Source organism: Cannabis sativa, chromosome X, assembly GCF_029168945.1.
Source record: "Cannabis sativa cultivar Pink pepper isolate KNU-18-1 chromosome X, ASM2916894v1, whole genome shotgun sequence".
Lineage (NCBI taxonomy): Eukaryota > Viridiplantae > Streptophyta > Magnoliopsida > Rosales > Cannabaceae > Cannabis > Cannabis sativa.
Genome location: NC_083610.1, coordinates 8,191,518 through 8,203,925, shown reverse-complemented (window position 1 = coordinate 8,203,925; position 12,408 = coordinate 8,191,518). Strand labels below are relative to the sequence as shown.

At 33.3% G+C, this 12,408-nt stretch overlaps 1 protein-coding gene across 2 annotated transcripts; it reads right to left on the bottom strand.

The window, feature by feature from the left end:
- Positions 1 to 219: 219 nt before the first annotated feature.
- On the bottom strand, positions 220 to 6,512 carry LOC115703210 (uncharacterized). 2 transcript variants are annotated; one of them, XR_009684751.1, is made up of 2 exons: positions 5,843 to 6,512; positions 220 to 873 (listed from the first exon to the last, which is right to left on the bottom strand). XR_009684751.1 is itself a non-coding variant. In XM_061105174.1 (2 exons), exons 1-2 carry the CDS (start codon positions 5,892 to 5,894, stop codon positions 276 to 278), a joined length of 540 nt encoding a protein of 179 aa, XP_060961157.1. In that variant the 5' UTR covers positions 5,895 to 6,026; the 3' UTR covers positions 220 to 275. The 2 variants fall into 2 exon arrangements, 1 of the variants encoding a protein (XP_060961157.1); XM_061105174.1 differs by having other exon boundaries at positions 220 to 763; positions 5,843 to 6,026.
- Positions 6,513 to 12,408: the final 5,896 nt, after the last annotated feature.

The following is a 12,408-nucleotide window of genomic DNA, read 5'->3' as shown; positions in this document are numbered from 1 at the left end:
CAGTTGCGTGAGCAATTTCAATCGCTTGAGGCGTCAAGACTTTTTCCAGCTGTATTTACTCATCAAATATTAAAACACGATGCTACACCTTTGCTCAAAATAATTAAATAAAAAGACAACAATTTATACATAATAACACACCTTATTACAAGTTATTTATATTTGCTTAATCCCACTTCTGATACCCATATTAATTCGAAAAATGCAGGATAACACCACTTTTTTTTTTTTTTGAAAAACCCGAACCTTTATTAATCAAGACAAATACAAGAAATTCAGGTTACAAAGGAAGGTAAAGAACCATTCCATACACACTCACTGTCTAATCCTAAACCTGCCCTAGCACACACATGAGCAATTTTATTAAGCTCACGAGGAACATGGACAATGACCAGATTAGGACTGAACAACAATGAGTTCTTAATACAAAGGACAATATCATTAACAACAGAATTATGACATTTAGCATTATAAATTTTATCTACTATGCTTTTACAATCAGTTTGCAAGACATTAACAGGAAGCTTGGTGGCTTGTACCCAAGAAATAGCAGCCAAAATAGCTTTAGCCTCCGCAACCTCCGGTGGAACTGAACCAACCATAGGTACAATTAGGCCAGCCTTAACATCATCATTTTCATCTGTAACCACCACACCCAAACTATGCTTCCTATCAGAACTGCTAACACCCGCATCCGTATTAACTTTCCATCCTTCATGTTGCAAAACTTGAACCTGCTCATTACATCTGAGATTGATATTATCTGGTTTAAAACCAGGTAGATTAGCATGCTCATACTCCAACAAATAACTCACAGCCTGATCATAAAGATGCCAGGGTGGCAGCAACTTCTTATTATGAAAAAGATTATTTCTGTAATTCCAAAGTAACCAGATGAAACAAAAAAATATAGCACAATCATATTTGTCTAAGAGATCAACAACTAGAGCAATAAAATCATAAATACTTAATCTTTTATTAGTAAGATAAAAGTCAAAATATGGAGAATGTTTCCAAGCTTTCTTAACATTCACACACTCCAGGAAAGCATGCTCCACAGTTTCCCATTTCAAGTTACAAAGGGGACAGATAGGAGATTGTATTATATGCCTAAGGAACAAAAGGGAAGCTACTGGGATGGAATTAGATAACACACGCCACACCAGATGTTTAACTTTTGAAACCAAGGAAGACCAAATTTTCGACCAAAAACGCTTACTCTGATCAAAAGATGAAGAAGAAGGAATATCCCTAGAGGTGACTGCTAAATGATACGCAGACTTAACCGTGAAAAGACCAGAAGGATTCCTACCCCAAATAAGATCATCACTACAACCATGACCAGATATGGGAACAGTGAGAATATGATCAACAAGCTGGTCATCAAAAAACTGATGAAGCTTAATAGGATCCCAAGCACCAGATGGGGAGAGGAAAAAAGAAAGAGTAGAATCAGAGGGAGGGGGAGATGAATATGACTTAACTCGACAATTTGGAAGCCAATGATCCTCAATAGTGCGAATAGTTGAACCATCACCAACTTTCCAAATGAGTCCTTGCTTCATTAAATCTCTTCCCCAAAGGATACTGCGCCAAGTATAAGACGGACTATGACCAGGGCCAGCATCAAGAATTGAAGTATTGGGAAAATAACGGGCTTTTAACACTAAACAGAGAAGAGAATCAGGACACGTAAAGATTCGCCAAGCTTGCTTAGCTAGCATAGCCTGGTTAAAATGAGTTAAAGATCTAAACCCAAGACCCCCAACAAACTTAGACTGACACACCATTCTCCAATTTTTCCAGTGTACTTTTCGAACCTCAGGAGAAGATCCCCACCAAAATTTAGAAATAAGAGACTCAATTTCCCTGCAAATCCTAGTAGGAATGCGAAAGCAAGACATTGCATAAGATGGGATTGCTTGAAGGACAGCTTTAATTAGAGTCTCCTTACCTGCCTTAGAAAACCATTTATGGTGCCAGGAATGAATAATGGAAGAAATTCTATCCTTTAAAAAAGTAAAAGACTGATATTTTGCTCGAGAAAGACATTGTGGCAAACCTAAATACTTAATAATAAAAGGTTTATCTTCAAGCTGAAAAGTCCTAAGAAAAAGGTCTTTGATATCATTTTGAGTATTAGGAGAAAATAAAATGGAGGACTTAGTGAAATTAATCATTTGCCCCGAAGCTTGAGAATACAGGGATAGAGCCTGCTGCATAGCGTGACAAGAATTACGATCAGCAGTACAGAACAAAATACTGTCATCAGCAAACAGCGAATGGGATATAGGAGGGGTATTTCTAGAAATTGAAATACCATGAAGCAAACCCCTATGATGATAGTTTCTAAGAATGGCTGAAAGGCCTTCAGCACATAAAATAAACAAATAAGGAGATAAAGGATCTCCTTGCCTAATACCTCTCGTGGGCTTAACATTACCATGCACAGAACCATTAATAGAGAAAGAAATAGAAGCAGAAGACAGGCATTTAAGAATAAGAGAAACAAAACGAACAGGAAAATTAAAGTGAAACATTATATTACATAAAAAATCTCATTCAACCCTGTCAAAGGCCTTAGCCATATCAAGTTTCAATGCAGCCCAGCCTTTTTTACCAACCTTTCTATTATTAATAGCATGCACCAGTTCATTAGCAATAATAATATTATCAAAAATTACTCGACCTGAAATAAAAGCACTTTGGAAAGGAGAGATAATCCTATCTAAAATCCTTTTAAGCCTATTAGATATAATCTTAGATATAACTTTATAAAAAGTAGTACAAAGACTAATGGGTCTAAAATCACCTAACTTATTGGCATGTTGTTTCTTAGGTATTAAGACAATAAGAGTAGAATTTATTTCAGAAAAATCAGTATCCCTATTAAGACAGTCTAAAATGGCATTAGTGAAATCGTGACCTAAAACAGCCCAATTCTTTTGGTAGAAGTAAGCATTAAACCCATCTAATCCCACTGCCTTATCCCCAGATAATTGAAAAACAGCCTTCTTAACTTCCTCAGCAGTAAAAGCCCGCTCAAGAAACTCCACATCAGGAGTGTCCAAACCAGGACCCAAAGCATTGAAGATTTCAGCAGCAGCATCAACATTACAACCCTGGGTACTAAAAAGATCAGAAAAATGGGAAATAACTAAGTTAGCTATCCCCTCTTGACTATTAACCACATTACCCTCGTTATCTTTAAGATATTTGATGGTATTAGTTTTCTTCCTAAGAGTGGCTTGCTTATGAAAAAATTTTGTATTTTTATCTCCGGCTTTGAGCCACCTCACTCTAGCCCTTTGTTTCCAATAGACTTCTTCTTTATAGAGAAGAGCATCCAGCATTGAATTCAATCTATTTAGCTGAAGTCTATCAGCTTGAGTAAGGACATCTTGGTTTTGAAGATTATCTATTTCCTGGGTTAACTGTTGAATCCTAGATTTAAATGGACGATTATGAGACCTATTCCAATCTTTTAAGTGACTAACACATTGGGCTTGTTTATTTAAAAAATTACTAAAATGACTGGAAGGTGAATTATGAGTTAGAAAATCATTCCATTTATTCTTTACAAGGTGATAGAAATCAGGGTCCTCTAACCAACTATTTTCAAAACGAAACCGTCTATTAACAAAATTAATGGGCCTACTAATATCATTAGTAAGAACAAGCTTTAAAGCACGATGATCGGATCCATAATAACCTAAATGATGAAGACTATTATCAGGGAAAAGATCACACCAAGATTCAGATGCAACAGCCCAATCTAAGCGTTCACTTATAGATTTATTAGTCCAAGTATATTTACAGCCTACATAAGGAAGGGGAAACATAGAAAATTTATTAACAAAATCTGAAAAAAGAGACATAACAGCCTGATCAGAGACCTGGCCCCCAAGTTTATCAGTATTAAAAAGATAGCTATTAAAATCTCCCATTATTAACCAAGGCAAATTAGGAGCATTATAATAAATATCATGCAAAAGTTTCCAAGTAAAATGCTTTTGAGAATGAACAGGAGAACCATAAAAACAAGTAAAATGCCATAGTTCATTAGTATTAACACAAATAGTGCAATCTATATGATTAGAGGAATAGTTTATAATATTTACAGAAATATCAGCCTTCCACAACAAAAGTAAACCCCCTCCAAAATACTGCCTAGGGATTTCAAGACCAAAATCAAAACCTAAACAAGCTTTAAACCTATCTACAGAGTTCGGTTTAAGCCTAGTTTCCATCAAAAAAATAAGAACAGGTTTATGAGACTTGATCATGTGGGAAAGCCGATTGAATGCTCGAGGGTTCCCCAATCCTCGAGCATTCCAACATATAAGGCTCATTTTTCCGGGCGGGTTTGCTCAGCATCACCCGCCTGTTCATCACGAGGAATTGAAGAGGAGCCACTAACATCAACATCACCAGCTCTGGCTCGCTTAAGCATCGAGCGCATTGAACCACCTACATTAGCTTGGCATGCTTGAAAAGTAGGCCTTTTGACCCCAGAAGCACACGCCAAACCTTTACCTCGCACCTGAGAATCAGGCAATGGGGTTTCCACCACAGAGGCAGGGGAGGCCTGACATGAGTTGAGGATCAAAGAGGGCAAAGCTTCGGCAAGAGAGCGAGCAACAGAGGTCAGTTCAGGGTTAGTAAAACCCAGGGTATCATTGACAACAACAGAGTCAGTATGCAACGGTGCAGACAAAGATGAACCCGTCACAGAAAGTCCCAAAGAGTAATTGGGATTCACTGGAGTAGGGATCATGACATTATAGGATTGACAAGAACTAGTCAGACCAGTAACCGAAGTTACATTAGAGTTCAGCAGAGGAGTAAAACTAAATGGATAGTTCAGAAAAGGATTAGGGAATTGATTTCCATGAGGAAAGTCAGTAAGATCCATGTCAGTGATAGTGATAGCTGGAGGATGAAGATATTGAAAAGGAGATTGCTTTTCAGTAGGTTTTTCTTTCCCCCTAAGACGGAGATCATAAGGACAAGGAGGTGGGGTAATAGATTCATCACACTTCTAAAGGTATGCATGGCAATACTTTCTGGTATGATCAAGTTTGCCACAATAAAGGCAATAATCAGGCAGCCTTTCATACTTAAAATCCAACCATTTGATAAATTCCATACCCATCTTAAAGAAACGAACATTAATGCCTTGCCTAATAGGCTTGTTGGCATCAATAAGCAAATTGGATACGAAGATAGGGCCCAAATCCTCATTTACAGTGGTATTATCCACTTGGATTAGATCACCCACACCCGAAGCAATGATTTTGGCTAAATCAAAGGACTTACAACGGAAAGGAATACCATACACCTGAACCCAGAAAGGACCATAGTGAAGCTGATCAGGAGTAATGGGAAAAGAGGCATCAGGAGCAAAGATAGTGAGACTCTGGGCAAAATGCCACGGCTGTCCATCAAGAATTCTCTTTTTATCACCTTCGCAACCAAAAGTGACTAGAAAAAGCCCATCGAGTTGCTCGAAACGACTACAAAGAAACCTACACTTGGGAAGTCCGGACACCGAGACGAGTTTTGATCAAGGAGGGTCGATTATAGTGTTTGATGGTGAAAAGCTTTAGAAGAAGATTGATATTATCAGTGGACTCATCAGAACATCAAGAAGGGTATAAACAAGTGTTTTCATCGGGGGTAAGGGTCAAAGATTGAGAAGGGAAAGGGTTAAGAGCATCCATCTTAAAATTAAAAACCAGAAAAATTCTCAAGAGAGGAAACAAACAGAAGAAAAATGATGAACACCAAAATAACCTAAATCTATCTTTATATAAGGAATAAAATAGGCTATTAAGGGTACCTCTTGGCTTGCCTCTGGTCATAGCTTGGCCTCTAACCTGGGTAGACATCATGATTATTCCATTCTCCCAAGCATCATCAAGTCTTTCGATTCTCTTCGCCGCCACCTTGATGAAGGAAAATGGGTTTAAGAGATATCTGATGATTTGATAGTTAGAGACTTGGTAGAAGAAAAGAGAAGATAATAAATGCAAATGCAACCTAAGAGTTAAATGAGAGGCCAAAAGATAATAAATGCTAAGAAAAACTTGGTCTGATGAAAGATATTGGAGATAATAATCGTGAGTACCATTAATGTTGCAATTAATGAGATGAAAAAAGAAATGATGAGGATTAATTCCCCAAAAGAGGAACCAGATACCACCACAATACCGATTTGGGTGGACCAAAAACCCAGTTTGGGTACTGGAGGGAAAACAGAGAGCATGCATCCTGAAGGCTCTAGCCCAGGATAACACCACTTTATATAATAGAAAAATGATTGTTTTAAGGGGTATTTACATATAAATATGGGAAAAATAAAGCTAGGTACCAAACTTAATAGAAAAAAATATGGCATTTAAAATAAAAAATTATCATATATCAGATATGTCACTTTGAATTACCATAAAAAATATAAAAGTTTTTTTCATATATTTTTCTTAAAAATAAAACAAATAAAACTACAGTGATCGTCGAAGTTGATACTGGGGCTGGAAAATCGATGGTGTTTGCTATCGGTGCTGAAAAAGTCACCGGAGTAGCTGCCGGTGTCCAAAAGTTGCTGAAGTGCCGGCGCCTAAAAATTGTCGGAATTAGCATTGTCGCCGAGAAATAACTGGAAAAATAACCAAGAAATTGGTTTCTTCTTTCTTGATGAAGAAACCAGTTTCTTGGTGATTTTATCGGCGATAATGCCAATTCTGACAACTTTTTCGGAGTTTCATTTGTCGGTACGAAAAAGTCGACTGAGTAGCTACGGTGCTCGGAAAAGTCTTCGAAGTTGTCTTTGCCGGTGTTAGGCTATTTTTAGCCTAAGTTTTGGGTCACATTTTATAGTTGTTTTTCTTCTTTATTATTGTTTTTGGAATAGAATTACGCTTGTTTTCTATGATTTCAGGTTTCTACACTTGGAATGTAGAAATTGGACAAATTTCGGAAAACAGTGATCTATAAAACAGAGAAAATTTTGAAAGAGAATAAAGCTGAAACTTCAAGCCTAAATTCGACTATGTTTTGATCATATTTTGGAAAAAGTCCAAACATAAAATTTTTATATCTCTTTTTTATCTTTCCAACGCATCTTGAATCAGCTCATTTGAAGTTAGGATGAGAAAGTTATGCTCATTTTACTAAAACAGATCGAAGCAGAAAATTCCATCTCGCCGCGGCGAGATTTCCATGGCCGCGGCTAGAAAGTCTGGGCAGAAACGTGATTTTTTGATGCACTTTTGGCCGCGGCGAGACCACTTTTGGCCACGGCGAGCGTCCGTACGGTCAGGGGTATTTATGTCCGACGAACCCTAAAAATTAGATATAAATAGAAAACTGCGATTGGAAGTCAGGGGAAGCGATTTGGAACCCTAAAACACAGCAGAAAGAGGCAAGAAGAGAAGAGGAAATCAAAGTGAAGATCCAGAGTCAATCCACCAACAGTTTCTTTCTCTATTCCTCTTTAATTTCTTTATGTTGAATATTGTTATAGGAATGGTTATGGATTTATTTCTGAACTAAATTTCCCATTTAGGGAGGATGATGATTGTTGTTTAATGTTTTGCCTAGTTAATGTTTAATTACCATTCCTCAATTCTTGTTTGTGAAATTATCTTAATTTGTGTTTAATTTCATGTTTAAGATTGATCACCTTGTGCATGCTCTATGATCTCAATTCGAAATCTGAAAAGTGAGAATTGAGAATGCTAAAATTGGGATAATCGATGTTCTATGTGAAACGAAAGTATTCACATGACTTATGTGACGAGTAGATTATTACTTAATGCTGATTTCATGTTAGTTTAATTAAGGAATTAATTAGATAACATGTGATTTAGAATCTAGAAGATTTGAAAAGAGCTAGGTTATTTCATAATCTGTCATTCACTTCAAGAATAGGATAGTAATTAAGCAGTAACGATTTGGGTAAACAACAACAGGATTCTCCTCCCTATCATCTCATATTGCTTAAACTTTAGCTGTGTTTTGTGTTTTCTGAATTACTTTCCTTTTCTTAAATCATAATTGCTTTCGATTTGCCGAATAGAATCATAAGTATAATTTAGTGGTATTTAATCCAATTCCCTGTGGGATCGACCTCACCTGTGTGAGATTTACTACTTGATTGCGTATACTTGCGTAGCGTTTATAAAATATAGCAACAGCCGGCGCCAGAAAAGTCATCGAAATTGGCATTGTCCTGGAAAAATCACTAAGAAACTGGTTTCTTTATCAAGGAACTCGTTTCTTCATCAAGAAACATGAAGAAATCAGTTTCTTAGTGATTTTTCGGTAATTTTTCTGTTTCGATAATTTTTTTGGCAATCTTTTCGACATTGGCAGCTACTCCGACGACTTTTCAAGCACCAGCAGTAAACTCTGGCGACTTTTTCAGCACCACTGACAAATAAAACTACCTAAAAATAAATAAAAATATTAAATATGGGCTTCAAAAACCTAATTTACATATATATGACATATCAAATACCATAAAAGTACCTAAAAATAAAAAATACCATATAAATTGATCATACCTAAGAGTATCATATTTAAATAAACAACTTTTAAAATCTCATAGTGCGTGTAATTTCTCTTGTTTTAATTTCACATTATAGAATATACATTATCAGCTTATAAATTTGAGAGTTGTTCAAAAAAAATTTCAAATCGCCCAACCCCGGATAAACCGACAAAAAACACAACCCGAATAACTTTACAAAAATTCAAACCGCCCAATATAAATATTGAGCGGGTTGAATATTATTCTAACCCGCCCAAATAACTCGAATAAACCGAATAAACCAATTTACATATTTTTTTTATTAAAATTATCTATAATATATATATATATATATGGAACACTTCTTAACGGGTAATACCCATTGATGGGCACTAAAAAAAATTAATAAGGTAACAATCTAATAACCTTTTATGGTAAGTTTCCAACAATTATTTTTTTATAAAATTGGAAATAATAATTACAACCAATAGTTTGAAAAAAATTATAATTTTTTTTTTAAAAAAATTCATTGAAATTACTACTTTATTATTTTATGAAATTGTGAGTTTATTAATAATTTATTATTGTAAAACTAAAAATCATTTACATTATATTAATGTGTTTTTTTTATAGGAAAATAAGAGCTTGATTGTGGAATCCAATTGTCTTAATATTATTTATGCTCTTAAAAATAAAATGCTACAATACTTCTTAGTTCTTACTTAGGCTATCATTGTTAAAGAAATATTATTATCATCTAATGATTTTTTTGACATTACCATGCATCATTCTCCTAAAATAACTAATGAGCTGTTATTCATTATTTATATTCTTAAGATTGGAAGATAATAATCTTGTCTAGGGGTCAAGTATAACTTTTTGTGCTGAACTTCTTGTGTTAGCAACTCCCATTATTCAATAATATTTATGACACTTTTTTTCTTCGTTTTATTTTTTTTTGTTAAAATTTTCTTTATTGATTTTGTTCTTATAGGTTTTGGTAAGCTCAAGTATTTTTTAAAAAATAAAAAACATATAAATAATTGTTAATTATTATGAAATTAAAGATTTTAAGTTTAGAAAAAATCTTATATATTTTATATGTATTAAAGCTTAAAGCTTAAATTTTTTTTTTGTTCTCAGTAATGCAATTTAGAATTCTAGTTTAAAGAAATTTTATAAAAAGATAAATATACACTTTTTTTTTTCTTTTTAATCTTTAAAATAATTTTTATTAAAAAAAAATAGTTTGTTAGTTTTTTAGTGTGTTTTATTTTTTAAATAACAATTCTATGTATAAAGTTTTTATTTCCATTAATAGTTTTATCTATTTTAGGAATATAGAGAATAACAAAATTGGCAAAATAAGAAATATTAATTTTTTAATATTTAATTAATGATTATAAATATCAACCATTAGAAATTTGATCCAATGGTCAAGAATAAAATACCCATACATAGGTAATACCCATTAAAAACATACCCTAATATATATATATGTTATAAAATAATATAAAGTAGATGAGAAGAAAGAAGAAAAAGATGAAGAGAGAAAGAGAAAGTGAATGAGAATTTCTGAGTTGTTTATTCTAATGAGGTGAACCCCTATTTATACAAATACAAGAGTGAAATATTAAGAAACTAAGAAAAAGGGAAACTAAGAAAAAGAGTAATGTTGATTACAATTAATGGTAATAAATAAAAGATTTGGACATCCACATAATTATTAATATTTATAACACTCCCCATTGGATGTCCATAATAACTGCCTTATTAAAAATCTTGCTGAAAACTTGATCAAAGGAAAAAGAGTATAGTGTAAACTAACTCCCCCTCATTTAAGCATTTGTAGAGATCTTCTAATCGACGAATTTCGATCTTATCTGCCGTCTTCTCAAATGTTGATGTTGGTAATAACTTTGTGAATAAGTTTACAAGATTCACACTTGATTAAATATGTTGAACACCAATATGTATTTTCTTGAAGCGTATAAAGAAGAATTTCGTGAAATGTGTTCTAACTCTATCTCCTTCAATGTACCCTCCTTTTAGTTGAGCGATGCAAGCAGTATTATCTTCATAGAGAACTGTTTGTGTTGATACTTCTTTATAGAGTGCAATCCATATGTTTCCCGAATATTCTATGTCAATGATCTCACTCCCACACATTCTCTACTTGCTTCATAAAATGCAAGTATGTTAACATGATTTATAGTTGCCTCGTTAAAAACCTTGCTAGAAAAATCCAGTGGGACAAAATCTGAGCTAGGGAAAAAGAGTACAATATATATTTCATATTCATAACTATTTGCAAGTTGCCTCGTTAAAAACCTTGCCAGGAAAACCCAGTGGGACAAAACCTGAGCTAAGGGAAAAAGAGTGCAACATGAATATGTCTCCCCCTCATGCACATATGATCCATAATTTTTTTGGTGATAATATATCTCATAAGATTATTGTTATCACTTTCAAAATATCATCATATACAATCTTTGATCATATATTTTCTATAACTCTTCCAGAGTATGTATGGACTTCTAAATTATAGATGAGGGGTTCGTGGAACATTAGTCTTTATCCAACTAATTGTATCATTCATGTGTGTACATAACTTTGTTCATACTAAAATTTAAAATTTCAAGTAGATATGAACATAACACATTAATGGTACTATAAATTTTCATTTGTAACAATGATGGTACTCCAAGACCATATATTTGTTCTATCTTGTTGTATGATATTAATTTCCATATCAAATGATCATATATATATAATTCTTGATACATATGAAGTACTTCAGGACTTCAATAATAATGAACAAACTTTATACATATAATATTTCTCGATATACAAAAGAATTAAAAGTTTGTTCTTCAATTAATCAAAAACTCTTCAAGAGTCTATCACAACGTATAATTTACGAATTTATATTGCATAGACAACCATAGGTATTTTTCAAATAATAATTTACTTACATGTCTTTATTTCATACACAGATCTTTGTCATATAGTGCGTGCGACTTTGAATTTATATCACTTAAGACATGTATTAAATTCTTCTAGAATTTTTAGATAAGGCTTATTTCAAATTCTCACTATATTAGGAGCTCCAAATAAATAACTTTTTGTTGCAACATTTATGTGACGCTTATAAATCCTCATAAAATATATTCCAGGCTATAATCAAATCATGATTATATTTTCTCAATATTTAAGCCTTATTTTAATCAATCTCATGTCTATGCAAACTTTGTACAATAATTCATTATGTACAAATACATATATGCAAATTTCTCATTAGAAATATTTATTTGCACACCCTACAGGTCTTACTTCACTTTATGTGAGTAAATTTACCTGGATTGCGTCATAATATTTTGGCCAAAAACAAAATGTATGTCGATGATTCTCGACAAATCTAATACAATGATCTTTGCTATCTCATGTTAGTTTATTGCATATGCACACATTCAATATTTATTGTCGACAAAAATTTCAATAAATGATAATTTCCTCCCATATTGACATAACTTATAGAGATCTCTTTAAATTACATATTTTTCAAATAAGTTTATCATTTATAAGTACCTATATAGAATCACTTCAGGGATTCAATTATGATCAAATGTGTTATGTCTAACTTCTTTTGGGAGTCTCTTCAAGTACCGTTTTCATCACGGTTATCATTTTAATACTTTATAACATTAAGGTATATCTCTATGAGTACCTCTAGATTTAACAACTTCAGGGCAAATCAAATGAACATTTACTAATAATTTCTATATTGTTCATTTACGCTTCAGGCGTTTTCAACTCATTCTAACTCAACTTTGAATAATATTAATTTGCAGTTGGTATATATCATTTTGAACTAT

Bases quoted from the DNA above. Each gene is read 5' to 3' on its own strand.
- LOC115703210 (XM_061105174.1), bottom strand. From the start codon at position 5,894: ATGATGTCTACCCAGGTTAGAGGCCAAGCTATGACCAGAGGCAAGCCA. The intron at 764-5,842 runs GTACCCTTAATA...GTTTTAAACCAG, and splicing joins GACCAGAGGCAAGCCAAGAG to ATAATATCAATCTCAGATGT.